The sequence below is a fragment of the Alnus glutinosa genome, chromosome 4 (assembly GCF_958979055.1).
Source record: "Alnus glutinosa chromosome 4, dhAlnGlut1.1, whole genome shotgun sequence".
Lineage (NCBI taxonomy): Eukaryota > Viridiplantae > Streptophyta > Magnoliopsida > Fagales > Betulaceae > Alnus > Alnus glutinosa.
Window position 1 is genome coordinate 13,212,779 of NC_084889.1, and position 24,588 is coordinate 13,237,366.

General features: G+C 35.1%; 1 protein-coding gene and 1 non-coding gene across 2 annotated transcripts; both read left to right on the plus strand.

The window, feature by feature from the left end:
- Window positions 1-2,363: 2,363 nt before the first annotated feature.
- LOC133867513 (U6 spliceosomal RNA) lies at window positions 2,364-2,469 on the plus strand. Its single transcript, XR_009900072.1, has one exon. It is a non-coding gene; the product is annotated as a U6 spliceosomal RNA (small nuclear RNA).
- Window positions 2,470-13,065: 10,596 nt separating this feature from the next.
- LOC133866379 (uncharacterized) lies at window positions 13,066-15,610 on the plus strand. The gene is made up of 3 exons (XM_062302888.1): window positions 13,066-13,680; window positions 14,072-14,419; window positions 14,515-15,610. Exons 1-3 carry the CDS (start codon window positions 13,240-13,242, stop codon window positions 15,139-15,141), a joined length of 1,416 nt encoding a protein of 471 aa, XP_062158872.1. The 5' UTR covers window positions 13,066-13,239; the 3' UTR covers window positions 15,142-15,610.
- The last annotated feature ends 8,978 nt before the right edge of the window (window positions 15,611-24,588 follow it).

Below are 24,588 nucleotides of genomic sequence, written 5' to 3' on the forward strand. Positions count from 1 at the left end.
CTTCTAAGTTCTAACCCCGCATGAACAAATTTTTATTTTTTATTTTTTATTTTTGATATCTTCACAAAAAAATATCGAATTATACGCCGTTTTGAGATAATCGTACTGAACTAGCAAACGTCTCAAACTAGAGTATCCACGTTTCCAAACGTTTCACTTAATGGTACTATGTTAGGATTTGCTGTTAAATCACAACAGATTACCCAAAATATCCCAATTTTTTTTTTTTAAAAAAAAAAAAAGAAAAAGAAAATGCTATGATATAAGTGTTGGTAGAATTTAACGAAATTTTCAAAAAAAAAATTTACAAAAATACCCATGCTTGAATCTTTGAAAATTTTTATATATATATATATTTTTTTAAAAAAATAAACAGGTATTTTGGAAATTTTTGCAGGATTAATTTAAGAAAAAATCCTAACAGAGTACCCTTAAGTGAGACGTTTGGAAACGTGAATACCCTAGTTTGAGACGTTTGCTAGTTCAATATGTTTATCTCAAAACGGCGTATAATTCGATGCTCTTTTGCGAAGTTATCTTTTTTTTTTTTTAAAAAAAAAAAAAAGTTCTAGGAAGGTTTGGGTGGAAGGAATACTAGCAATTCAGACAGTAAATATAAGAGAGTCCTTATATGTATGGTTCATTTGTTCAGATAAGTGAATCCTATAAAAGCTTTCTCCCATTTGTTATCTGGAGTGCTAGCAATCCAAACAGCAAATTGACGAATATCAAATCCGAGCAAGAAACACTTTCCATCTTCATTTTTTATCGTAAAGTCAAGTCAAATAAAAAATAAATAAATAACTTTTTCCTCTCTCTTTTTTTTTAGGCCCCAAAACCTAGTCCATGCACTTGTGTTGGTCATCGATAAGGTTAGGAAGTTACTGAGAACTTGTGTGAGGTGCAGCTTCACAATTTGCATAGAATCATCACATTAATTATTCACATGAGCTCAAGCCAAACAAAACCTGGCCCAATTAATGGTGCATGAAGCAATGAATAAACTATTAAAGGCCCTGAAAGCTTAAGGGACCAAAAACCTTTATGTCATTCAATAAGCCTCTCACAAATGATGGTTTAATATATCCTAGGCGTTTACTTTTTATGTCAAAGCTAATTGCAAAGACTGATTTGTTCAGTGGAGTTTCCAAATTACCAGGCCATGAACACTTGGTGCATGTGATAATTTCTTAAAGTAAGACCATCCCCGGTCAGTGACAAACTCAATCCCTAAACTTAATTGTTAGTTTTAGTGTTGACAATGTTATAAAAATCTATTGGATTCGTGTTGCTTGAAAGATGAAACAAGCATACAGGCTGGTTTGAAGCTTGCATTGGCTGGAATGAAGCTTTCCATGCTTGTACCAGAAACGACCTCACAGACATTTCAATTTTCCCTTTTCCTCCCCTTTGACTCACTTGACCTGAGCTGGTTTCCATTAAGGTGTATACTGCACTAGATACTAGCTAGCTTGGTCAAATTGGCCTAAGAAGCAATCTAAGTTGTTTAAAGTTGGTAATTTTTGACACATTTTAAGAATTCGATACGAATTTACTACAAAATTAGTAGGTTAAGGTTAATAGATCTGACTTGTTTAATTAAATGAGTCTCATTAGGGTTGACCTACATAGTCTTGTACTTATGTTTTGACACAATCCAAACTAGATACACCAACATAAGGACTGACATTTTTTGACACGATTAGCAAATTCGACATGAACCCAATACAAAATTAATGAATTAAGGTTGAAGAGTCTGACCCGTTTAATTAAATGGATTGCGTTATTGTTAATCTATATAGTTTTATACCCATATTTTAACATGATTCAAACCTATCACGTGAATATAAATTGCCATAGCAGTAAAAAATGAGGTCATAGGCAGGCTCAAATTAGATTATAATTAACCAATTCTGTCAAAAATATTTGGCAAAGATCATGTACAAGCAAATTGGGAAACCAAATTAGCCCTACCTATGATATCCCTTAAAAGAATTCACACTCGATCGGTCAAAAACGTGTGGGCTACATGCTTCTGTATACAATGGGGTACTGCATATATACAATGTGATGTGTTCCTCCTGCCTACAATGAGACAAGGAGTCGATCTCAATCTGATACCATTATAGAAAAGGCCATTCTCTTGGCATGGTCCACTCACAAATCTTTCGTGCCGCCTCCGTTGATATGTGAGAGGTACACATGATACTTTTAGAGATTTGATTAGACGAATTTTCTTAGAACACAATTTTTGTAAGAAATTTCAGTATGAGAAAAAAAGTTCAACTCCGCGGCTCGATAGGTTTGTTCAACTTGCATACCGTGCTTTTTCGTTAAATGGCTCATGCAATGCAACTCTCCATGCTTTTTTCTTTGGGACATCCGATAAAATTGGAATGATACAGAGAAAATTAGCATGGTCCCTGCACAATAATGACCCGCGTAAATCAAAATATGGTACAAATTTTTATTAGAAAAAAAGGTTAAATTGTGAGAGGTACAATTGTGTGAACTATATCTACTTAATTAATGTATATAAAATAAATTTTTTTTTTGGTAGAAAGAAAAAAAAAACATGGAAGTGTGACCAGAGTCGAAATGTTGTATCACTGGCTCACAACTGAAATTGGTCCCTTCCATTAGCGGACAAAAATGAAAGAATACCTCTGCCAGCTACACTGTAGGGACAATGAATTAGTAAGAGGTGTAGGTGGGTAAGGCCCTATTTGAGCCGAGTATTCAATGGTTTATGTTTAACTCATTTAATTTTATTTTAAACACAAGGGGAAACTCAAGCTTACTACTGAATTAGATATTCTTTTAAAGTTTGACTCACTTATTTTTCGAGCGAATTCGAGCTTCTTCAGGAGCTGTTCAATTAATTTATTTATTTCTTATATAAAAAAATATCATGATTATTTATCATTCCGTAAATTCATACTATTCATTAGTTAATTAATTATTATGAAAATTTTATCATTTGAGTTAATTAAATAAATTAACCTGAATCTTAATAATCCAATTTCGAATTTATATGTATGTTTAATAATATATATATATAAATTCATTATGCACATACACAAACACGCACACACACATACACAAACACATTCATGTGACATGTACACACAATTCTCTAAAACTAAATTCACAGCAACAATAATTCACAGTATATCTATCTTTTTAGTAAGAGAAATTTCTTTTACTTAAGACGTTCTTATTACAAAATAAAAAGAATACTAAAATACTTGTAAAAAGAAGTTATACGAGCTTATCCAAGTCAAGCCGAGTTTATACGAGTATGTCTCGTTTAATATTCGAACATATTATTATTCGAACAGAGATCGAATCGAGTTTAGTCGAGTCTAACCGAGTTTACAAGAAGCTAGGCTAATCTTACACCCCTGATGGATACTATTTCACAAATATAATCTTAGTCGGCATTCACCAATACAACATGAGATTTGATTCCTGCAATACACCATCACAACAAGTGCACAACACCCCCTCACATGAGGGTAGGCCCCACACACTGGACCCCACCCTCATGTGAGGAGGTGTTGTGCTCTTGTTGTGTTGATGTTGTAAATCTAACATTTTCCATACAACATTAACCCAGTCAAGATGCCTTATAGCTAATTAAACATAAGAGGGACCATCGATTTACCCAAAATGGCAAGTCATATAAAACATATTTTCGCATAGATTGCAAACACTAGGAAATCTCCATCTAAACATACCTAAAAAGGAATTAATTGTAATTTTTGGTTTCCTTAAATTTAATGATACACCCAAAAGGATTTGACTCCCATTCTCACCCAACACCCTACGTTTATGATGTTAATTAGAGGTGGAATTTGACTCGAAAATCATTGACAACAAAGAATAGCTAATGAAGTTAAAAGGTCCCCATCTCATAACTTGTGGTCCATTATTCCTATGTCATGAAAATCCACCCAACAGAAGGAAATATCTGCAACATCTGCGTGGGCCTTAATTAATTTATTTATTATTATTATTATTATCTTTTTTTAAGTGTCCTAGGAATGAAGAAGAGGTGTATGAGTATCCCTTTCTTATTGTTCTTTCTTTGTATTGTTTTGGTTATTGCAGTTGGCCTAATCCGCCCCGCGTCAACTTCCATCTTAAAACATCGGGAAAAAAAGGAAAATAATTTGAGCAATTCAGGCGTCTGTGAAATTTGAAATTTGTTAGGATATTGTTTGTTCTGTTATTTTATCAATGTTTTATGAATGTGAATAGTAAGTAAAGAAATACTTACTAAGAAATGATGTTGCATTTCATTACTATATTGATTGTTGTTTAAATTCCTAATTTCTTTTAGCTTTAAATTTTTTTGGGTGTTACATAGCCTCCTTTACCATTAGACCTTGGTCGGTCTAATTAGCCAACGATGTTGGGCTTTCATCAAGTGGTAATGAAGTATTATGGGCTTTCTGAACTCAGTCAGCCCAATTAAAATTTGATCCAATTGCATGTCTAATTATTTTAATGGCACTATCTTAAGGTGATGAATCATGAATACAACCATTGTATTGTTATCGTGGTTGTGGTTGTGGTCGAGTAGTTGATCTTGGACACTCGGGTTGTTGAGGGATCGGTGGTCTCCCCCATTCCGTGCTGGGGTTGCTGATTTCTCATCCGCTCGATATGGGATTCATCATTCATGGCCTTGTTCTGGCTGTCTATTTAGCTTGCTCTGATTCATGTGCTGGCCAATTACTTAATATATTTGATTTGGAGTACATGACCATATGCCGACCAATTACTCGATATAATTTGATATGTGGTACATGATCATGTAACGAGCATATATGCTGACAAATTACCTCCAGGCTTCAATGATGATGCAAAGGCTACAAGCCTACAATTGATGTTTGAATTATGCAAGCCTGTTTTGATCATAAGTGTGTGCCAGACAAGCAGAATACTGCCCCAACGACCAGGGAGTTTCAAAAGATAATTATAGGACACAAAAATGGCCACCAGCCTAAATTTATGGTGATGTTCTGAAAACTTTTTCTTGGAGCATTTGAAAAGGCCCACCAAATGGGCCTCTGCCCTCACTTCCAGACGTGGTGTTGGCCCTCATGAGTAAAATCTAAAACAATCATAATCACCTCTACAGTCTACACTACATTTCGACCTTAAAAGTATTCAATTTTGGTGATTTTTTGTCCGTCCCCTTTCGTTTTAGATGATTTTTTTTTTACTGTATAATTACCTCTTGGTTTTCTTACCTCTCTCATAAATTGGTCAGAGCTAAGTTAAAATGATTTTTTTTTTTTTTTTTTTTATACCCACAATGTCTATTATGAGCCCTTACAACTAGCTTAGTTAACAATGTACATTTTCACATTGAAGAATCATTTCTGGAGCTGTGGCTAGATCGTTGTCGAGATTAGATTTTCTTTTTAGATTGTAAAATGTTTTCTTTCAAAAAATGTTTTCAATGAAAAATATTTTCTTGAAAAAAAAAAAAATTCTGAAAAGCTTTTCGACGTTTGGGTGTATGAAAAATCACACACACACACACACACACACACACACACATATATATATATATATATATTATTCAATCATATTAACCTATAGAAATTATTTTTTATTCACAACATAAAAATATATAAAAAATTAACCTAAATTTTTTTTGTACTTGCTTAAAAGAGGGGCTCTCAATGAAGTCTTGGTCAAGTCTCGAAGACGTCCCGACATTGTCCCGATCGGGTCCGGGAAAGGTTTTGATCGGGTCCTAGTGAAGTCTTGGAAAAGTCTTGGCGACGTCCTGGCCGGATCCCAATGGTGTTCCAACCAAGTCCTGGCAACGTCAAAGTTGGTTCATGGCAGTATCTCGGGAATTTGAGTATAAGAAACTCAAAGTTGAAAAATGATTTACGAAATTTAAAATAGAAATCATTTTCCTAAATTAAAGAAGCTTTGTTGGTTAAACTGAAAATATTGTCGATCGCACCAAAGACAAAAAATACAAAAAAATATAAGCAAATGGAGCCTAATCTTATATTTTTGTAACTGTACTGATTGTTTTTACTTGTTTTACTTATATATAAATTTCTCTCTTCTTTTTTTTCTTTTTTTCTTTTTTTTTTTTTTTTTTTTAAAAAAAAAAAACTACAATCTTCAGCAGCAATGTGGCAAGAACTTTAACTCACTATGGAATTTTTTTTAAAAAAAAAAAAAGAAAAAAAAAACTACAATCTTCAGCAGCAATGTGGCAAGAACTTTAACTCACTATGGAATTTTTTTTTTAAAAAAAAAAAGAAAAAAAAACTACAATCTTCAGCAGCAATGTGGCAAGAACTTTAACTCACTATGGAACACTCGTGAAATGGAAATAAAGTGATGTCCCCCCCCCCCCCCCCCCTCCTTTCTCTCGGAAATAAATAGATAATGAAAAATCTAATTCTTCTTGGAGAATGTGAAACTACTGATATACCAACTTCATCTCAAAAAATATTTTGACAACTTACATATTTTATACCTAATAAACTATCATTCCAATTCCTTGTTTTATAAAAATGTAGAATAAATGCTATGGGATCTACAACTTTTTTTCCTCATTGTATGAGATTTTCCCCACCAATTATAATGGCATGCTAAAATTAACCAAAAATTCCTTGCACCTAAATCCTAAACCTTACTTTTTTTCTTTTTTTCTTTTTTTCTTTTTTTTTTTTTTTTTCTATTTTTCTATTTTTTTTTTGGTTAAAAAAAAAAAGCATTTAACAGTAGGTTTTAATTAGCCGAAAGTTGCCAAAGTTGAAATTCGGCCTAAACTTTTTCAACTTTTGTATTGGCTAACAAATCTAGTACTTTCTTTTTCTTCTTCTTCTTCTTTTTTTTTTTTTTCTTTTTTTTTTTAATTTTTTTTTGGCATTTAGTTGGAAATGACATAGGGAATTTGGTGACTTTAGTATGAAGTCTTCCATACAAGCAAGACCAATCTCTATCTCTCTCTCTTAACATGATAGAGTAATGTTACGGAACATGTTTTTTTGGAGTCGATCGGGATGGGAAGTCTTTTTTGGATGGATTACGTAATATCAAATGTTCGGTAGCATTACTCATAAATAAGCTTAAAAAATGGGTTCAAACTTAAAAATATGGATTTAAATTTAAAAAATAATAAGTGAAGTTAATAAATAAAAAATGTTCTTTATTTATTGGAAATCAACTATTATCTAGCAAAAAAAAGTTTCAAAAAGGAAGAGGTGTGTGTCTTGAAAACGATCCCATTCTACTAGATCGAGATCTGTCCCCAAAATCAAAATTAATTAAAAAAAAAAAATATCAAAGAAGGAGTGAGAGTGAGACATCGGGGAAAATGGGGATAGAAATTGGAAAATGTTAAATTTACAACACCAACACAACAACCACACAACAACCCCTCACATGAGGGTGGACCCCACACACTGGGGCCCACCCTCATGTGAGGGATTGTTGTGTGGTTGTTGTGATGGAGTTGTGTATGAATCAAATCCCTGTGGAGCAACTAGGGTCGATGATGTGTCATCACATCTCAATAAATAAAGAAAAGACATTTAGCGAATGGAGAAGGGCCCATTTGCCGATAATAAAGGTTGTGGGAAGGGGTCCACAAATCAATAATAAAGGCGGAAAAAGAAAGGCCCAAAGCATTTTTTGTCTTCTTCCCTATAACACACCCGGCCCTACTCCTGCAGACTGGTGTGAGATCATCGTCTTCATATCGGGAAACTGGAGATATGTTTTATATATATATAAAATAAAAATATAAAATCTCGAGGTGTTTTTCTCAATTGGAGCGAGCAGTGAGAGGCGATTCTCTTTCCGAGTCTTTTTGACTTGGCTTGGTGCATTGTAACCGTTCGTTAGGTACCCAATCTACTTCCGTAGATGGGACTACTCCCTTTAGCTAATTCTGACAGTTGCCACAACTACCTCTTCTTCTTCTTTTTTTTTTTCTTTTTTTTTTTTTACAATAAAAAAATTCCTATATTTTCGTGAGCAATATTACACACTTCAATTCCAACATTTTTCTTCTCAAGCTTCTTGACTTAATTTTTAAAATTACTATTAAATTTGTGTTGTTTTTGTATTTTGACATATAAAACATGTATTTATCGCTTCAAATCTTGTGTTTCATAAATAGTGACAGACCGAGGGGGTTCAGGGAGCCATGGTCATCTAGGTTTGTCATAGTTCTATAATTAGTTGGTTTCTTGATCTTGATTTTGATTTTGATTTTTTCATCTTGTTTTTTTTAAGGTCTTTAATTTTTGACACGACCTACAAATTCAATACAAAATTAAAGGGCTAGAGTTGAGGAGTATGACTCGTTAAATTAAATGAATCGGGTTAAGGTTGACTTGTATAGTTATATACCCATGTTTCGATACAATCTGAACTCGACACGCGACATATTAGCAGAGAATTTTTGTCATAACACGTGAACTTGACACGAAACCAATACAAAATTAGAGGGTTAGACCATTAAATTAAATGGGTCGGGTTAAATTTGATCCATAATTCATTTAATTAAATGGGTTAGGTTTGTGTTAATCAATATAATTTTATACCAATGCATTGAGACGGCCTCAATCCAACATGCGAATACAAATTATCGACTTAAACTTTTCCTAATTTTTTTCATTGTTATTTGATCAGGATAAAGCATGTGATATATCCCTTCAAGTATTGTAATAATGTGTTGGCTTTCATAGAGTAACATCCTCACACTTTATCCTGGCTCCACAAGAAAATTTTAGTCACATTTTTTGGAATAATAGATTTCTGTCTTTCTCTTCGTCTTATCTCCTAATTTTCTTTTTGTTTAACTTTTTCCATTGATCTTTAAAGAAAACTCATTTGGCACTCAATCCTTGGACCCTCCAAGAAACATTTTAGTATATTTTTTAGAATTGTAGAAACTTTGCATTTCTCTTCAGCTTATCTCTTAATTTTCTAAAAATCACATTAAAATATACAATTTTAGTATATTTTCCTAAAATTTTAGCATATACAATTTTAAAATTGTATATTTTAATATATAATAATTTTATTTTAATATATTTTACATTAATATTTCTATGTTGTAAATAAAAATTGATTTTTATAAGTTAATATGATTGAATGAAAATATAAAAAATATTTTTGATTTTTCGTACGTTTGCCAAACACCAAAAAATGTTTTCGGCGAAAAACGTTTTCCTTAAAAATGACTTTCCAAAAAATATTTTACGACGGAAACTATTTTACGTGGTAACAAACCGAATATTAATTTTCCTTTTGCTTCACTCTTTCAATTGATCTTTTAAGAAAACTGCTGCCATCTTGTTAATTTGTCTTAACTATTTGTTTATAAACTCTGCATTTCTCTTCAGCTTATCTCTTATTTTTAAAATTTTTCAATTTCAGCATTGATCTTTTAATTTTTCAAATGCTCCATTTTTTTTTTTTTTTTGTAGCATTTTAGTATATGACTTCTAGGATTTCTCCAACTTGTTTCCCTTTTTCTTTTCTTTTTTTCTTTTTTTTTTTTAATTACCTATATTATGGTATAAATGCATCACCACAATAATAAATAAATAAATTGGAAAATGTGCACAAAGATTGGTCAAAATATCCACGATGTCACTCACTATCCCACCAAACAGAATCAACTTTTAATACTTAGAAAAAAAAAAAAGAAAAAAAAAAGAATCAACTTTTAATAGACGCGATCATGGCCCTTCATGTGGTTTCCAAAATCCCAATTCTTCAACAAAAAATAGTCATTTTTTTTCCAAAGCTACAAAAAATAGAGTAATTGATTGAAAAATGCTGCCATTTATGCTTTGTTATTCAATTAACCTACCATATGAAGCTGATCATGTACATTTATGATTTGCTGAAAAGTAATTCTAAAAGTTATTTTTGTGTCTCTTAAAAAATGATATATTTTTTAAAATTACAATTTGATCAAAATTCAATAGTGATCAATTATAAGCGAGTAATGATAAATGTCATATAAATGTCCATAAAAAAACGAAGTGGCTTTTAAAATCACTATTGAGCATGTGATTGATTAAATAATGATTTTAAAAGCCATTTATTCTAAAAGTCACTCTTATGTCTATTAAAAAATTAAAAATTACAATTTGATCAAAATTTAATAGTGATCAATTACAAGCGAGTAATTCTAAATGCCATATAAGTGTCCATAAGAAAACGATGTGACTTTTAAAATTACCATTGAGCGTGTGATTGATCAAATAATGATTTTAAAAGCAACTTCATTTTTTTATGGACATTTAATGAACACTTATATGACATTTAGAATTACTCATCACAAGCTCAATAATAATTTTAAAATTTAACTCATTATTTAAGGGACACGAGAGTGACATAAGGTCGAGTTCAAACATTACTTCATAAATATCTTATGCATAATTTTTTTTTTTTTTTTTGGTGGTGGGGGAATAAAGTAATAATTACGCGCTCATATGTTGTATTGCTTTCTTCACGCGCATTTGGATTTGTAAAGATTATTAAAGTCAAAAGTTGTGAAACAAATAATAATATAATTCGGCCAAAGAGTGCTTGTTAAAGTCCCACATTGACCATTCTCATCCAATAACTGAAGTGCTCTCGGGAAATTTCCCATCTCATTTTCCTAACACATTTTTTGTTTGGAGTGATTTTTCAAGAGGGGGAGATAAATTTCAACTTGCATTCTTTGAAATTGAAAAATGTTACGGTTGACAATTATTTGTCACACTCAGTTTACATTGGCTAATAGTCGGCGTATAATACTTTCCATGTTTTTCATTGTTTAGTACAACAAAAAAGATATTTAAACCGAAAACATGCATGTTCGGTTAACCAGAAAAGCTTATTTAATCTTCAAAAAATGACTTTGATGTTTTAATATCGTAAATCATTTTTCGAATTTGCGCTTCTTCTACTCGTACGCATTCTCTCTCACAGTTTATTCACCGGCCGCAGTAATTCGCCACCAAAGTTCGCCTAAAGTTGCCGGTTGTTTTTTTACCGTCACCGACCATTACTATCTTTCGTACCAGCCAAACGATCCGACCAAAATGTGATTAATAAGTAAATAGTAAACTAAAGAGTACGTACGTAGCATTACCAGTGTCCCTCTATAGTGCCTCCTCATCAGTCAACATTCGTTTGCAGTCCCATTGCACCAAATAAAATTTGTTTCCGCGATTAGCGACGTGATTGAGAAGAGAAGAGCATAGCAAATGGATGTGTTTTTGTTTGAGAGAGAAAAAGCGGGCTCTACTCAAATTAGGCGGTGTCGGGTTCAAAGAAAGAATAATAATACACGTTTGAGACAGTCTTGGTCAAATTTGTACCAGTGCAGCTCCCCCAACTGCCCCATTCCACGGAATAAAAGGAAATTAAAATAACCATTATATATATGCTTATTTGTTTTTATCATTAATCTTGTATATGATTCGCGCTATGATCAAAAAGCTCATGCTACGAACATCGACCTTCACATGCATGCTGACCAAATCTGCCCGTAGGCTTCCAAAATCTACCGCGTGGCCCACAAGTTGAACCACCTAATTCTTTCTTTTATATAGAGTATGGACGACAGAAGTCCGACCGCCCAACTCGCTTAACCAATGGTTGGTGCCTACCCTACCCCGCTGTTAGCGTCAACGCATGGGGCTAAAGAGGGGGCGTGGATTGAGACAAAATGTTCGTAACAAAAACAAAAATATATGCATATTTCCTCTTCCTATTAATAATTAACCTAAACCCAAAAAAAAAAAAAATCTTAGATTTTCATATGTAAATTGTTTCGAAAAAACGATTTTTGTTTTTTGGGTTTTGGGAGACTGATAAAATATTTTTCTAAGAATTCATCGTAAATCTTTTAAAAAAGTACACATATTTTTTTAAAATTATCCGGCAATTTGCAGTGTTCTCTTTAAACTATCAATTGAAGCAATATCTTCCAAATTATGGACAATTGTATTGTTGGTATTTGAGGTTGGCTTAAACTACGAATCACTCTCTGTGGTACAAAAAGTTCGTGTAAGGTTCTTGTGGTAAACTATAATTACAAATCACTTCCTGAACTTGTTTTTCGTCCACCAAGTTAACATAATCCGTTAGTTTGCCACGTCATATAAATAGTGAGACAACGTCTAAATATCATTTGTATTGTAATTTATTAACGGATTCTGTTAAATTGGTGGACGGACCTTTCAATTATAGTTTACCACAAGGACCTTCCATGAACTTTATGTACCATATGAAGTGATTCGTAATTTGGGCCAACTTCAGAAACCAGTTGTGCAATTATCCTTCCAAATTACTAATAAATTGCATTGAACCTCTTCGGTTTGAAAAATGACAAAATACCCTTAACGACAAATAATAATAATAAAATAATTGGTGGGTATTTTCTCGAATTTATAGGGATATTTTTGTTTTTATTTTTTTTATTTTTCGTTTTTAAATTTTATTAGGATTTTTGTCATTTTACATAACAAAGAAGTGCATTGCAATTTCTAAATAATTTGGGAGTACATTGCTTAAATTGAAAGTTTGAAAAAAAAATTATAATTTGCATGGTAGTTCAGATGATTTGTGTAGTTTTCATTAAATCTTTTAGCCTCTATATAATGAAAAAATTGTTAAAAAAAGAAAAAAAAAGAAACACTCGTCTTTAGCGCGTGCTTAGCATGCTGATTACTGAACAGACAGCCCATCATTGATCTGCAGTTCAGCCCTACGAGTGCTTTATTAATTTCTAAACATTGTTTAATAGTTATTTGATCGTTACTAACGGCGCCGTTTCATCTTAGTCACGAGAAAATATATGCCCCAGGGCCAGGGGTCTGATCCGGTCCTCTATCGCTGTTGGAACGAACCTCAACCCCCTAATACTCCAACCCAACCAATAGGAAATTAATAGACAATAATAATATTTGTGTTTTTATTTTTATTTTTTAATAAAAAAAAAAAGTGGCAGAATAACAATCTACTGGCCTACATGTCACTGGCCGATTTTCTTCTTCAAAACGGCATTCCACTCCCAATCTCCGCTTTTTATCACAGTCGTAGCTACCTTTTCAGTGAGCTTTGTTCTCACTGTCTCTCGCTTGTTTGTTTTCTTCACTCTTCTTCGTTGCGCTTAAGAGCGCTGCAGCTCGCTCTGCTCGTTCCCCACTCGGCTCTCCTTTGTCAGAGCCGTCAGAAATGGAGAGAAAACAGGGGTTCTTCTCGGCGCTTAAGGAGGAGGTGGTGAGAGGCCTCTCTCCCGGGAGGTCGAGGGCGAAGAGCCCGGCCAGGAGTGCGTCCCCCATGTCCAGGCTGCTTCGGCGGAGTAGGAAGCCTCACCACGCCGCGCAGCCGGAGCCGTTGATCGCGAGATCCGGGAGCCTGAGGCCGGCGGAGGCCTTGTCGCCGTTGAAGGAGGGGCCCGACGGGACCGACGGAGAAGATTCGAGGATGGAGGGGAGGTGGGGCCAGTGGATGAAGAGGGGACAGCTCTCGCGGGCCCCTTCCGTCTCCTGCTCTGCTGCCTACAAACGCTCGGATCTGAGGCTCTTGCTCGGAGTCTTGGGTGCGCCGCTCGCCCCGGTGCACGTTAGCACGGCCGACCCTTTCCCTCACCTTAGCATCAAAGACACCCCAATTGTTAGCGCCTAATCTCTTTTCTCTTTGTGTTCAATGAATAATGATTTCGTTTAGTTTCTTTTTAGTGTTAAAGTTGCACATTAATTAACTTTCTTAATTTGAGCTTCTCTGCCTACATGCGCAATACATTTTTCAAGGAGATTGGTTCAGCCAGTTGAATCTGAAGCGTTTAAATTTCGTAGCTTTGGTAGTGAAATCTAAACATTTGATTCCTGTATAGAGAATACAAAATTGAGGGCTGTGCCTGTGGGATGAATGTCTTCCGGGCATTTTCCTGACTAGAATCATAATATTATCTTTCTCGTGAGAAAAAGCTGAGTAATTTTTTGGGAGGATTTCTCTCCCACTTCAGCTAACTAAACCCATATGACTTTGTGGGGTGTCTTTGCAGGAAAGTTCATCCGCTCAGTACATATTGCAGCAGTACACAGCGGCTTCCGGAGGGCAAAAGCTTCAGAACACCATCCACAATGCTTATGCCATGGGAAAGGTGAGGATGATAGCTTCTGAGTTTGAGACGGCTAACAGGGTAGTAAGGAGCAAGAATTCATCCAAAGCTGCGGAATCGGGTGGGTTTGTCCTGTGGCAGATGAATCCAGATATGTGGTATGTGGAGCTTGCACTTGGTGGCAGCAAGGTTCATGCCGGGTGCAATGGGAAGCTTGTCTGGAGGCACACACCTTGGCTTGGCGCACATGCTGCAAAAGGGCCTGTTAGACCCTTGCGCAGAGCGCTTCAGGTCAATCTGCCCGTGCTTTAATTCCCCAGTGTTCCTCTGTTTCCTCAGAGTGCCTCCCACCATGATCTAACAAGTTATATATTTTTCCTTTTCAGGGACTTGACCCCAGAACCACTGCAAGCATGTTTACCAATGCAAGATGCATTGGAGAGAAGAAGATCAATGGAGAGGATTGTTTCATCCTCAAGCTCTGTGCAGATCCTCTGACATTGAAATCCAGGAGTGAAGGACCGGCCGAGATCATAAGGCATGTCTTGTTCGGCTACTTCAGCCAGAAAACGGGGCTTCTTGTCCACTTGGAAGATTCCCATTTGACCCGCATTCAGAACAATGGGGGCGATGCTGCATACTGGGAGACCACAATCAACTCATTCCTCGATGATTACAGGCCTGTCGAGGGAGTCATGATTGCTCACTCGGGGCGTTCAGTGGTAACGCTTTTCAGGTTTGGAGAAACAGCGATGAGCCACACTAAAACCAGGATGGAAGAAGCATGGACAATCGAGGAAGTGGCTTTCAATGTCCCCGGGCTTTCGGTAGACTGTTTCATTCCTCCTGCTGAATTAAGATTTGCTTCTGTTAGTGAAGCCTGCGAGCTTCCTCAGGGTGGTCAGAGGGTAAACAGTGCTGTGGCAGCAGCAGCATATCGTGCAAAAGTTGCAGCGATCGAGCATACTGATGACTGCGATGTTAATGGTAGCATTTGGAAAACGGATATTTAGGAAAGTGGAAAGGTTTGCTGGCAAATATCACAGCTACCTCAGTATTTAGTTTCAACTGACTGACAAATTAGAAGATAGTTGGATAAGGTGTAGTAGCTGGATTGTTTGTGGATTCTCGGCATGGGAACCAGTGCCTCTTCAAATTTGTAAATACAGCACAATCATTCACAGATTTTCTCTGAATGGAGAATCTTGTTATGGAGTTGGTGGATGATTGAGCCCAGGAGGCAGGGAGGTTTGTTTTTCCCATTGACTTGTATACGTGTTCTGAGAAGATCAGGGCATCTGAAGAACATTTTCTCGTCTTGATTCTTGTATGATTTTCTCGAGCGCAGTCAGCGGTGATGCCTGAAGATCATCAATGTAGGATTCCTGTAATATTTAAATTCGCGAAGAACATTTAACATTATGCATGGCCATGTGATGAGCGTGATGAGAGTTTCACTCCAACAAGTTACGGGCTTTTGAATATTTTGAGTACTATGCATGAATGTGTAACATTTTAGTGCAGCTTTTTTATATTATTTTTTGTTTTTGTTTTTATTTTTTTAGTTTTGGCATAGAATTTGAAATTTTGCCATGCCATCAAAGGAAAGAATTGTTAACAAGAGTGGAAAACTTGTGTTTCTTGTGGCTTTTTTGGGTGTGAAAACTGATTTACAAGGAAACCTCATCAAAATGGTCTCCCTCGTCAGCTCTTCTTGTAACCCATCTGGGTGAAGCTCTTGCCGCCCTCCTTACTATCAAGCTTACAGCCTCCCTGGTTGTCACATTAGCTCTACAATAGCTCAACATTATCCAAGGCAGGCGCATCTCTTCTATCGTCCCAACTTCCTACCCACAAACTTCTTTTTTGTGTGAAGTTCGGAAAGTTAACAGAAATGGTAACTTTTACGCTCACAATGCGGTTTATTGGGCCGTAGCTAGACTCCACACTAGCTGCATTCCCGTCTCTTACCCACCAATCCCCTCTTTTTCTATTTGCGGTGGAAATGATCTCCTTTCCCCCCTGGTTTGAAGTTATTTGGGCTCTTTGCCTGTTGTATAACATTAGCAGTGCCATTGTTAGGGAAAAGTAGTTGTAATTGTATGCCATGGTTACTGTTAAATTACAATTTATTTCAAAAGCTTAATTAAGCTAATAAGAAGAAGTAAATTTAATAATTTAATCAATAATTAAAACTCCCATTTAATAGATGAGACCTAACACATGAAATATTTAATTGAAATTAAGGTAAATAATAGAGTAGAGTTCAAACTCAAGAGAAGAGTAAGCATTAACTTCTATTTTTCGCTCTCGATATATCTTTTTACATTGAAACCGTTGTTCTTTTATATAGAAGCCATAATTCTAATTGAGTAGCACGCCTGCAAATTTTTCTGGAACGTTCTTAGTAAAAAAAAAATCCATTCATTTATTTTTTTTATTTTTAAAATTATTACACCTTTATCCTTGAAGACCAACATAAATCTATGGTCTAATTATAGATTGTGACAGCATGCCTACGCTGCTAAAAAGACGTTATGAGAAAGCAAATTTTGTATCATCATAGCTGTTGAATATTGATGGTAAGCTTTAATAATAATAATAATAATAATAGAAAAAAGCATAAATCATTTGTTAGAATTGACACCACACCCAAAAGAAAAATATCAATAAAGAAGAAGAAACAAGAATTTAACGTTGTTCCGCAAGATTACTTACGTCTATTAACTATGTTTCTTTCTTACTAGTACATATATATAAAAAAGAAAGATACAGTGAGCCTTGCTCCCTCTCTCTCTTTGGAAAACTTTAACCTATTTCTAAAATACAGTGTGTTTACTACAAAAAATTCAAGATTTTTGGACGGTTTTAAACCGTCCAGAAATGGCAATAAACCGTTTGGAAAAAAGTCCAGATGGTTTATTTTAGATGGTTTAAAACCATCTAGAAATATGGGTCGGGATTTCGAGTTATGGATGGTTTGGGCAAACCGTCTAGAATTATTTTTGGGCGGTTTGTCCCAAACCGTCCAGAATTATATATATATATATATATATATATATATATATATATATATATATATATATATATATATATATATATAGTATCAATATAATTATTATTTTTATATTAATTAGTTTTTTGATATTAAATTAATTAATATGGTTTGATAACTTTCAAAAAAAAAAAAATGGTTTGAGAGATCCAGCCGGTGACAGAGAAAGAGAGAGGAAGAGAGATCCGGCCGGCTACAGAGAAAGAGAGAGAGGAAGAGAGATCCGGCACCCATGCACACTGGTTGGTGACAAAGAAAGAGAGGAAGAGAGAACCGGCCGGAATACGTGGTATTCCGGCCGAATCTCTCTCTATATCCGGCCAGAGAGAGAGGCTGAGCGTGGGTTTCGGCCGGATCTGGCTGGAAACCTCGATGACCTCGCCAGATTCAGCTGGAAACCCATACACACTAGCGTGGGTTTGACAAATCCGGCACTCCATCTCCGGCATTCTCTCCCATTGTCCCATTCCCGTCATCCCAATCCCACTGTTCCGTCCAGATCCCGTCTTCAACCGCCGGCCAGAGAGAGAAAAAGAAGAACGAGAGACTTTTCTCAGCATAAACCCTAACCCCTGAACCTTTAGAGAGTCCTGCCCTGCCTCCTAGGAATTCTTTGGCTAAGTCTGTGAATAAAGTAAAGAGAGAGATTGTGTGATTGTGGTGTGTGATGAGTTGTTGATAAATTTGAAAGAGACGGTTGAGATGTGAACTTGATTTTTGGTGTGGATCGATGACATGGAAAAATGAGTGGTATTTTCAAGGAGGTTTACAAATTGGATTGAATTGGAATTTACAGAGTGAAAAATCAAATTGCAGATGGTTTCAATGAAACCTTTTGGAAATTTACATTTTCAGACAGTTCATCTAAATTGTCTGTAAATTTACAGACGGTTTTATTGAAACTGTCGTAATTTATTTTTTTACTGACGATTTTCAAAAAACCGTCTGTAAAAATTTAATTGTAGATGGTTTTTAAAACCATCTAGAAAAAAAAGTCAATAATTGGTTTTTTTTTTTTTTTTTTTTTAGTGGTTTATATATAAGCCTACTGACATGGGGAAAATCAAACAAAAAATGATTTATAAGTAAATAGAATCCACCGACGCTCTCTTTTCTCTCTCTTCTCAGCCTTGCTCTGTTCCTTACCCTTATTCACCATTGCTCTCCTTTCCTCTTTCCCTCTTCTTTATGTAGCATTTTCATTTTGTTGTTGTTTGGCTAGAAGTTTTTGTAGTCCTTTTAACCTCTTTTGAGGCTCTATTCATCATTTTGTGTGACTTATCCCACCCTAAATCATAAGCTCGACGTCACGGCTCCACCTCTGCACTAGTCTCCTTCTCCGCCAAGCTCTCTGCCTCCACCGTGTTGGTAGCCGGATTTGTCAAGGGTTTGAGTTTGGATTGTTTTTAAATCTAGATCTACTTTTCTCTGTCAGGCCCAGAAGCCAAAATGCCACTTCACTACGTTCATCGGCGTTCCAACTTCGCTCTGCCCGGCTGATCCGATTCCGATACGCACGTGTCGGCGCATGGACCTCACGCGCCTGCGCATGAATCCCACGCTCCGACCAGCTCCGCCGCTAAAGCTAGTTTTTTTTTTTTTTTTTAAAAATAAAAAATAAAAAATGTTTGTGTCTTTTTGGTTCTTGGGTACCTTTGTATCTGAATTTGTGTTGGTACCTCTCTACTATTCAGTCCCTGTTTTGGACATGACAGTGCATCTTCGCCTCAGCTTCCTTTCGGTTGTTGCTATTTCCAAGTGGGGGTTCAGATATGTTTGCCTTAATTTGTACCCCTTTTGCTTATTTAATTGCTTTGTGCGGCCCATTGAGAGGACCAAGTCATTTATTTGACCAATTTCCTAACTTTTGTTTATATTTTTGCACTGTTGTATTTCTTTATGGGATTATTAATTGTTAGGGAGCCCATTCCTTTTCCAGCTTTAGGATCGCTCATTCTCTTATCCCTTCGGATAAAGAGTGGGAATGATCCTCCTTTGTAACCATTTCTTTCATCAATTAGGAAAAAAAAAAAAAAAAAGGCCTATTGACATGGGCTTTATTTATGGCAAAAATAATCTTCTCCTAAAGAAACTAGGATTCACAATAAAGAAAGAATAGGACTCAAAATCCTAAGAGGATCACAATCCTACCAAGAAAGGTATTAGGATTTCTAATCCTAAAACTATTAGTATTCTAACATTCCCAAATCACTACAATGTACATGCTGCATACGTTACCATTTATTAAGTGATAACAAGTATGAGAGATGCTTTAGCCCAAACAAACTTCTCTCTTAGAGTCTTAGTATATGTTTTGTCAGAATATCTTCAATATTCTCATTGGTGTGGATCTTTTGTAATATGATCAACCCATCCTCTATTGTTCCACGAATGAAGTGATATTGAATATCCATGTGTTTAGTCTGTGCATGAAATATAGGTTTTTTGGCCAAATGCAACACACTCTGACTGTTATAATGAACAATCACTGTATCTTGCTTGACATTGAATTCACTAAGTAATCTTTTCAACTAAACAACTTCTTTACATTCATGTGATGCTGGCATGTACTCCGCCTTTTGAAGAGCTAAGTTTTGAGTTTTGCATATTGAAGAGCTACAAAACTCTTTCTATATAGCTTTATTGAGTTATCTAGATTTTCCTGTTTTTTCAGTCTCTATGTACTGCCATCCCCAGTATTTGATTAACTGCCCCTAGATCCTTCATGTCAAACTCTACAGCTAAATGAGCTTTTAATGTTGCGAGACTTTTGTTGATAGTGCTTGCAACAATCATGTCATCCATATATAGTACCAAAATAATGCAACCACCATTACCTAATTTTGAAAATAGGCACAAGGGCCAGCTTCACATTTGTGGAAACTCCAAGCTAACAATATAGGAATCAAATCATTTATGCCAGCATCTAGGCACTTATTTTAGATTGTAAAGCGATTTGGTTAGCAAATAAACCATATGCTTCTTGTTTTCTTCAACAAAGCCTTTGAGTTGAGTCATATAAATTTATTTTTCAAAGACTCCCATGCAGAATCTTGACATCTAATTGCTATAACCCTAAATCAAGAATTGTTGTTAACCTTAACACAGTATCGATAGTACTCAAGTGAATAACAGGAAACATATTTCATTAAAGTCAATGCCTGATTCTTTGGCATATTTTTACTATAAGGGAAGCTTTCTATCTGTCAATATTGCCATTTATATTTGTTTTAAGCTTGTATACCTATCTACAACAAATAGCCTTCCTTCCTTCATAAAGTTCAACTAACTCCTAAGTTTTGTTTCTCTGCAAAGCTTCCATTTCTTCTTATATAGCAACTCTTCAATGACTAGAATTCACAGATTGACAAGTTTCTATATGAAGAAAGTTCACCTTGTTCTATGATAAAAGCATAAGATGTTTCATAATCTTCAAGCAAGGCAGGAGGTCTATGAGCTACCTTAGAACAACTTTGATCTCATAGAGTTTCAGCAAAAGATAGATATCTATGCACAAAATTTTGAACAACTTCAATTTTAGGGCATTATCCCCAACAGTATGATGGTACTAAGCATCTAATGAGTGGTAAACTGTGGTGAATCTGATACAACTCCCTCATCTCTAAGAGTATCTAGAGATTTTCTTGTACTAGTATGTGACATTTCTTCAAGAACCATCCTATTCTTTGAACTTGGCATTTGTACTCACAAAAACCTTGTTATTCCGAGGACTATGGAACAACCCTCCCTTAGTTTCCTCAAGAAACCCAACAAACAGACATACTTATGTATTTGAAATTAAAGGACTTCTAATTTTAACAAGTGTGTACAAAAGTGTGCAACAAAATATCATGATGCGGAAAACAAAGAAACAAATATTTTGTTGACGAATTGGAAACTCAATTAAGAGAAAAATCACTTCGTGGCAGCCAAACCTAGGATATCCACTATTCAGAAGACAAAGCTAGTTATAAAACAGTAGCACTCACATACCTTTGTGCAGTGGTCGTACCTTGAACTCTAACGTGTAACCCAACATGAATGCCTCACAACCAAGTAACATACTTGAAGGGGTTTTCAATGGAATCCTTTACCTTAGGCCAACCCCTAAGATAGACTTTAGTTCATCACAGCAATAGCACTTGGCAACGACTTTAGAGAGGATACTTTAGCACAATAACTCTTACAATAAACTCTCTAACCTTTTACGGAATTCACTACCGAATTCTTACAATCAACATGCCTAGGGACCTCTATTTATAGGCTATAGAAGACCTAAATTACGTCTGATTAGGTTTTCCTGGGCGCCGTCCAGACGGTAGACATATGGCGTTCGGACGGACAACTGTGCGATCGGCTTTCTAAATTCGCTGAAATTCTTTCCTGAATTGAGCTGCGTCCGGACGGTGTTGCCCTAGCGTCTGGACGGTTGCACTTTAGTTGTACTCAATTTCCATATCAAGGTTTGGAGCATCCAGACGATGAAGACTGAAGTCCGGACGGTCGAACGTTGGATGCACGACTTGCGTTATGAAGGAGAGCGTCCGAACGGGAACACACATTGTCCAGACAGTTGCAGCTGTCTTCCCATATTTGTATTTTGAAAAGAAATTCCATAGCTGGTCGAACACTGAACGTTGTTTGGACGTGTTGCTGAGACGTCTGGACGGATGCAACTTGGAACAGTTCAAAGCTTCTCGACACAGAGAAAGGTCCGGACAGAAAGTTCTCGTCGTCCGGACGGATGATGCTTGGACAGTTGAGCGTCCGGACGGAATATCACGTCGTTCGGACGAATGCAAGGGATTCGATTTCTCTGACTTTGAATCTGAGCAGAATCTTCTAGAACCATAACTCTGAATAAGAAGACTTCTAAAAATGACTGAACCTCTGTATAAAACCATCATTACATAGAAGTGATTTGTCCAACAGAATGCAGCTAATTGCAAACCAACAGTATTTGATTCTAATATATCAGATTCCCTTTCAGCACGTGTGATGGCCAACCCCAAATATGGAGTTATCTCATAATGGGCTTTTGCCTGAACCATAATTCAATAGGCGTCTTGGGAATTGATTTAGAAGCAACCAGAGTCAGTAAGTACATTGCAGTATCTAGGGCATATTATAATGCCATAGATTTTAAGATATAAAATATTATATCTTAAAATAGAATTTAAGACCTAATAATAATATAAAAGAATATATGAATATTTACAAGGGTAAATATTCACTATGAATATTTATAGGATTAAAGATTCATTAATATTTAATGGTATTTATAGTTTTAAATAGGATAGATTAGACAAACAAGCCTTAAAACTGAATAAAATCGGATTTGGGGCACTATTCACAATTAAGCTCAAGCCCAATGAATTGTGCTCGAGCCTATTAGCAAATTAGTCCCAACACTGTCACGCAACACAATTCAGCTTGAGCCCATCAACAAATTAGCCCCCAACACTGTCGCTCGACACAATTGAGCTCGAGCACAATTGTTCTGCAGATTGCAGAATCTTGCCCAAACACTTGTCCTTCGATATTTTAACTAAAATATCATATTTACTTGCTCCCCAAGTTAGATTTTCAGCCTTTAGATTAGATCAAAATGAATTGATCTTGGCCGTCCAATCAACTATAAAAGCATAGCCCATCTCTTCACAAATTCTCTACATCTCTCTCGGTTTCTCTCCCAATCTCTCTCAAATTCTCATTCTCTCTCTCTCTCTCTCTCTCTCTGTTTTCCACTTCTTTAATACAACAGCTTGTCCAGCAGAAAGAAAGGAAGATCAAAAGACAGAAGGTAGTCTCTCTCTCTCTCTCTCTCTCTCTCGCTCCCCCTCTATTTTAACTCTCTGTTTCGCACTCTCTTGTCTGTGTGTTTGGGCTGTCTCAAAAGGAAAAAAAAATTAGAAGGAAGACAAGAAGATAGAAGAGAAAGAAAAGAGAAGAAGAAGTAAAAGAAAGAAAAGCAAAGAAATAAAGTAAGGAAAAGAAATATTTGGTAGTTAAATATAGTTTTGTTTTAGATATTTTACAAGTTAATGTTATTATTTTGTAAGTTATTAGTTATCTAACATTTTAAGTTGTGTTTTTAAACAGGATTTTCAAAACGGAATTATTAAATATAAAAACACCCCATTGTAATGCCCAAATGAAAAGATTTTATTTTACAAAAGCGCTGTTACGCTGGCTAAATGAAAACAAAGTATTTTAGGTATTTAATATATTAATGACGTTATTCTGCTCAATTTTTATAAAAGTTAAAATAAGAAATAAATACAAAGTTATTTTATTTCACTTGTGTTTAAAGTATAAAACTCGTTAATTATATGAACGTATTTATTACGTCAAATATTGGCTTAAATATATTTTGGTATCTCATTGTTCCAGTTAAAATAATTGAAATAGTACTTGCCTTAATATTATTTAAGTTAAGATTCAGTTACTTTGGGTTGTAAAACTCTATTGTAAAAATTATGAGTTTTAACTATTTTTATATAAAAATGAGTATTTTGGTTATTATTTATAAAGGCTATTATAATGCCGCATGAAATATGTGACGTTATAATTAATCCATTATATGTGCAGTTATAATGTCCAAACGACATTATATTAATTAGAGATCCAAAGTAGTAAAAAGGGAATATTATGTTTAATGGCCTCAATGAATGTCATGATAAGATCTATAAGAAATTAATAATAAAATGTAATTGGACAAATTGTATATGTTGTAATAATATTTAAATAAGGAATTATATTAAGGTTTAAAAGTCAGAAATGAAAATAGGATTAAAATGCATTTTTAGTGAATTATACTAATTCACTATTGTTTGTATTAATTTATATTGCATCAAATATTTGTGTGTGGATACTTTCTAAAGCAAGATATAACTGTGCTTACTCACTAAGGATGATACGTGTAGTTTAGTCTTTAACAATGTAGTGATTGTTGTTTTATTTAATTGTGTGCGTGATGTTTAACATTTAATATGTTTAACATGTTTTAGTTAAAATTATGTATTTGATGTTGTTTGCATAAATATGCAGTGGTATGATATGAGTTTGTTAATAAAAAGATTGGAGGTTTAGGTACCAAGGTGTCAGTGGATTGAGTAGACCAACGGATGAACTGAGGTTTATGTACCAAGGTGTCAAGAGGTTGGCTAGACCGATGGATAAACTAAAAGTTTAGGTACCAAGGCATCAATACACTGATAAGACCGACGAATAAACCAAAGATTGAAGAAGTAATAGTAAGATAAGGTAAAGAAGTAGAGTTATGATTCTGGCATTGGAAGTATGGTTTTGGTAATGGGTTATGGCTCCAACGATGGAGGTACAGCTCCAGTATGGGAAGTATGGTTCCAATAAAGGAAGCATGGCACTAGTAAAGGAGGTATGG